This window comes from Pseudorca crassidens, chromosome 16 (assembly GCF_039906515.1).
Source record: "Pseudorca crassidens isolate mPseCra1 chromosome 16, mPseCra1.hap1, whole genome shotgun sequence".
In the NCBI taxonomy this organism is placed as follows: Eukaryota; Metazoa; Chordata; class Mammalia; order Artiodactyla; family Delphinidae; genus Pseudorca; species Pseudorca crassidens.
Window position 1 is genome coordinate 53594907 of NC_090311.1, and position 5134 is coordinate 53600040.

General features: G+C 54.4%; 1 protein-coding gene across 2 annotated transcripts; it reads left to right on the plus strand.

Moving 5' to 3' along the window:
- Positions 1 to 336: 336 nt before the first annotated feature.
- LOC137208518 (pulmonary surfactant-associated protein A-like) lies at positions 337 to 4848 on the plus strand. 2 transcript variants are annotated; one of them, XM_067708917.1, is made up of 6 exons: positions 337 to 619; positions 1087 to 1248; positions 1466 to 1660; positions 1921 to 2040; positions 2813 to 2890; positions 3366 to 4848. In XM_067708917.1, exons 3-6 carry the CDS (start codon positions 1489 to 1491, stop codon positions 3740 to 3742), a joined length of 747 nt encoding a protein of 248 aa, XP_067565018.1. In that variant the 5' UTR covers positions 337 to 619; positions 1087 to 1248; positions 1466 to 1488; the 3' UTR covers positions 3743 to 4848. The 2 variants fall into 2 exon arrangements, with proteins under 2 accessions (XP_067565018.1, XP_067565019.1); XM_067708918.1 differs by lacking the exon at positions 1087 to 1248 and having other exon boundaries at positions 415 to 619.
- Positions 4849 to 5134: the final 286 nt, after the last annotated feature.

Genomic DNA, 5134 nt, shown 5'->3' on the forward strand with positions numbered 1-5134 from the left:
GCTTCAGACGTGACCTCTGCACACTCTGGAGCCCTATGGACACTTCCAAGAGCCAAAGAGGCTCTGGAGCTGGAATGGCCCCAGGAGGAAGCCCTGTATGTCACTGACCTGCCTCTTTGCTCCCCTGGGAAAAGAGTCCAGCCCTGGTATGTTCTCTCCAGCTGGCGGGCTTTTGGGGGATCGTGATTCTGGGGCTGCGAACGTATCACGAGCCAGGACCGGGAGGCCAAGGCCCAGGAGGGAGAGGGCTCCTTTTGCCACGTGGCTCCATCGGTTCCCGTATAAGCGCTCTCGTTCTTCACTGCTTTGGGGAAAGTGGGTGGAGGGAGAGTGGGTGGCCTCCGGTCCGTGGGAATTTTCCCTTCTTACCGATCTGGAGTTTCTCTTTAGTGGGTTTCCTAAGTGGCCCTCCAGCTGAGTGCCCTGTGGGGAAAAGTACTGGGTAAACAAGATGACAGCTTCCTGCCTGGCTGTCCTGGAGTAGAGGCCCTTGTGGCAGGCCCCTCCCTGGGGTGGAGAGGAAGCCTGGTAGCCTACGGTCAGTATAAATGTTGCTGTCCACCTCGCCACCTGGAGGCAGATCGGGAGGCAGAGAGCCACATAGGCTCTGTTCGTGTGGGTGAGTTTAGCCCCATCCCCTGGGTCTTTCCCAGGGTTGCAGCAGCATGAAGCAGCCCAGCAGCCACAGGCTTCACTATGGGTCAGGCAGGGAAGGAGGGGCCCTCCCTGGGTACCACTGGGACTTGTTCCACAGAACCCTAACTATGGGTACAGGAAGGTGGGCTTGCGAATATCCTCATACTTCACTGTGCGCCTGGGCCGGGCCCATTGGCCCCAGGGATTCAGCAGGGCCTGCAGGGTGGAGGCAGGGGGAGAAACAGCCTGCCAAAGAGAAAGCGTCCCGAGAAAGCAGGGAGGAGGGGACTCCCTATCACTGACCACTGTGGGGGGGCCAAGACGTGGGCCCTGGTCATCTCTGCTCATCCTCAGGATCACGATCCCTTAGAAATCAAGAGGAACGGGTAGCTGAGAGGATGAGGGACAGATGGAGCGAGTGGATGTTGACCACATCCTTCCTCCCAACAGCCTGGGAGGGACAGGACAGGATTGCCTCCAGGACAGAAGTTTCAGCTGAAGCCAAGAGAGGTGAAGTGAGTTCCCCACGGTCACACAGTGAGGAGCAGAGACTCCATTAGAACCGAGGTCCTCTGACTCTCCAGAGCTCTTTACCACTGCTCACCTGCCCAGGTACCACTCCACCTCCAGCCAGAGGGATGGGGCATGAGACCATGTTAGATACCAGATGATGCTGGGAGTTTCCAAGGATAGTATGGGTCTTTCCAGAGCTCCTGTCCGTACCTGCCCTGGCCCTCAGGCTCCATCACGTGCCTGAATCTTGACAAAGCACAGCAAGGGGAGACCTTGGCAAATGCTTCGGGTGGGCCACAGCCTTTCCCTTCCACAGAAGGAGCCGCTGGAGCAGGCACCATGCTGCTGTGCTCTTTGACCCTCACCCTCATCTGGATGGTGGTTTCTGGCCTTGAGTACAACATGAAGGAAGTTTGTCTTGGAAGCCCTGGCACCCCTGGTACTCCTGGATCCCATGGCCTGCCAGGAAGAGATGGGAGAGATGGCATCAAAGGAGACCCTGGACCTCCAGGTACTGAGTGGGAGCTGAGGGACAGTGACCTGTTTTCAGGGGGATTTGCTGTCCAGGGTTCTGGGCTGCGTTCAAGGGTCAGGTGGATGGTGGGAGTTTCCGGGGACCCATAGACTGGAGCAGCCCTGGAGGGTCTACCCTCAAGGTGCCCGTGGAGTGACAGGTGAGTCAGCCTGGCTGATAAGGGAGGTCCAGTCCCATCAGCCCCAACCCACTGTGGATGATAGATAGCATACATCCTTGTCCCCCTCTCTCTGCAGGCCCCATGGGCCCCCCTGGAGGAATGCCAGGCCCCCCTGGGCGTGATGGGATGATTGGAGCCCCTGGCCTCACTGGAGAGCGTGGAGAAAAGGGAGAGCCTGGTGAGAGGGGTCCTCCAGGTGAGCAGGATGTGGCCAGTGGACAGAAGCAACTGGACACCGTGCCCATGTGGTCAGTTACTTGAGGGATGAAGGGGAGCAGACAAAACCACGGAAGTCCCCAAAGGGTATATGTTTCAACCTAGATAAGAGAATATGAGGTTGAGAAATCAGAGGGGTCTGGGCCGTCGGCCACAGCGCAGGGACTGGTGGGTAGTGGAAGTGTTCCACGCATCACAACAGCTGATGGGGAGACACAGGGCGTCAGGTGTGGGAACTGGGACAGCACTGCGAGGAGGCGAGGCACTTCCTAGTGCTGAGGCATAGGGGCATTCTGAGGGCGCAGGGGCTTATGTGGACCAAGGACCAGACAGATGATATCACTGGGAACCCCGCATGTCCAGGGCAACTCTGCAGCTCTGAGCAGTAATCAAGGTCCCTCAGGAGAGTCAGAGAGAACCACATTTGCTCTTGTGGTTGGAAGGTGGGGAAGGGGGCCCTGCCCAGAAACTAGAAAACCCCGCAGAAGTGGACAGACAGAGCCATGAAAGGATATGGCAGGAAAGAAGAGCAGAGAGGGGGCTGAGCAAGTGCGAGGCTGCATTAAAGGACAAGTGTGTAGGGAGTAGGAAACACACTCCAACCTCGGGGACCCTTATGACCTGGGGCCTGGGCAGTGGCTCTAGACAAGTGAAGGGCAGAATGGCAGGCTTGCAGCTGGCCTCACACCTGCTTGGCACAAGTGGGGGTTTTTGTTGGCCTGCCCCTCTTCTTGCTGGGGATCTCTCTACAGGGCTTCCACCTTATCTAGACGAGGAGCTCCAGAGCACACTCCTTGAGATCAACCATCAAATGCTGAAGATGATGCGTGGTAAGGGGATCCCTTGGGGCCCTCTAAGGGTAGGGGGTTCCCATAAGTTCTCCTCGTTCTCAGCATCAGGCTCCAGACTCTAGAGACTTGACAAACAAGTGTGGACATGGAGGTCCTTGTTCAGATGTTCCTGAACGGCTCAGAGGAGACCGAGGTAGATGTGGATTCTCTCCCTATGTCCTGGGGAAGCAATGTTCCTGGCTGTACTGCTTTCTATTGAATCCCAGGAAATTGCACAGTTTCAGGCACATAATAGACGGTCAATAAGTAATTGTTAAATGGGTGAATGGATAATTAAATGATGGGAGCATGGAGGGGAATCCAGAAAGACTAGGATTGGAAGAGGGAGGGAAGAAGGAGAGAGAGGAAGAGGTGAAGAGATTGCAAAGCGCATAAAGGCAGAGAGCATAAAGGGAAGGAAAAGGACTTGGAAACAAAGAGGCCTGTGGCCTGACCCGGATTCCTCTGCTGTCAGTCCTCAGTCTGCAGGGGTCCATGCTGGCAGTGGGAGAGAAGGTCTTCGCCACCAGTGGGCAGTCGGTCAATTTTGATGCCACTAGAGAGTCGTGTGCCAGAGCAGGTGGACGCATTGCTACACCAAGGAGTCTAGAGGAGAATGAGGCCATTGCAAACATCGTGAAGAAGCACAATACTTATGCTTACCTGGGCCTGACTGAGGGTCCCACTGCTGGAAACTTCCACTACCTGGATGGAAACCCTGTGGATTACACCAACTGGTACCCAGGGGAGCCCGGGGGTTGGGGCAAAGAGAAGTGTGTGGAGATGTACACAGATGGCCGGTGGAATGACAAGAACTGCCTGCAGTCCCGACTGGCCATCTGTGAGTTTTGAGCAGGCACCACGGCCACAGGATGGAGAGGGTCCTGCCTTGCCTTTCAGCCCACGTCCTGGGGAATCCACCTGGTCTATGAGGTGCTGTAACACCTTTGTAGCTATAAGAGTTGGAGGTATCTTAGCCACGGCACTCCCCGCTGGGCCCTGACTCCTCCCCCTTGATTACTAATCAGTCTGACTCCCCCCGGAGCCCCTTCTCAGCTTTGCACTCTAGACAGCCACTCTAACTTCGCCCTTTGGCAAGAGAGGGAGGCTTCTTTCTTCCTCTTCTTGTCCAACTCCTTCATTTATAGATGGCAACAGTGAAGTCCTGGGATGGAGGTTCCCTCCAAAAGCACACACAGGGTGCCTGCTTCCTGGCCCCTCTACTCTTTCTTTGCAGCCCACTGCCTGCCCAGCCTTATCAAGATTTAGCAGTGCCGCTCAAGCATAATGAGAGATGGGTGGACTTCTGGGAAATTCCAAATGTGTGGAGCTAAGGATACATTCGGGATTATCTGGCAGCCTGAGGTCTGTGGGGCACATCTGCTCAGGCTCTCCATGAGGTCAGAGGGCCGGGTGGTGCCCCAGCATGGTGGAGGCCAACCCACCCCTAGTGATTGGCATGTATTATCCACTCCCTTGACTCTGGGGGTACCAACTCAACTCCCTGACCTAAAAGCAGCCAGCCTATGCCTCTAGGGAAGATCTCACTCCCACCTCAGGCATTACCCGAGTAACTTCCTGCTGATGAACACATCCCCACCACTTCAGACCTCAGTGAAGTGTTTATTGAGCATATACTATATACCAAGCACCTTGACAAGCACTTCTAAGACATCTTATAAACTATGATTTAATCTTCACACAGTGCCATGGAACGAGCATTATTTTCCCCATTTTTTATACAAGAACACTGAAACTTAAAGAAGTTAAATGTTTTGAGTTTTGTTACACGGAGCAAGTGACAGAGGCTGTTTTCAAACCCATCTACCTGAACCTGAAGCTTATGCTCATCACCACCCCATCCTCTCACCGAGCAGAGATGATTCAAGTGTAATAAATCATGAATATGTTAACATGAGTTTCCATTGCTTTGGTTTCAAGAAATATTTCTGTGATTTTAGAAATCAAGTTAACTCTGGCTCTGAGGCCCCACTTACCTGAAAAGTGGAAAGTTCAATCTCAGGTTAAGCTTTCTTTGTTGGGTGGAAGGGGCAACCTGCTCCCACCCTCAGGTTGTATGGGCAGATGGGGGGTTACAGAAATGTCTGGAGGAACAGAGGAGCATTAGTGTTGATGGCTGGCCTCCAGATAGCTCCTGATCTAAGTCTACATGTTCCATTTGAGGGTGGTGATATCATGCCTTCCGTTCCCCACTCAGCCCCCTGGATGTTTGCCATGGCCCAA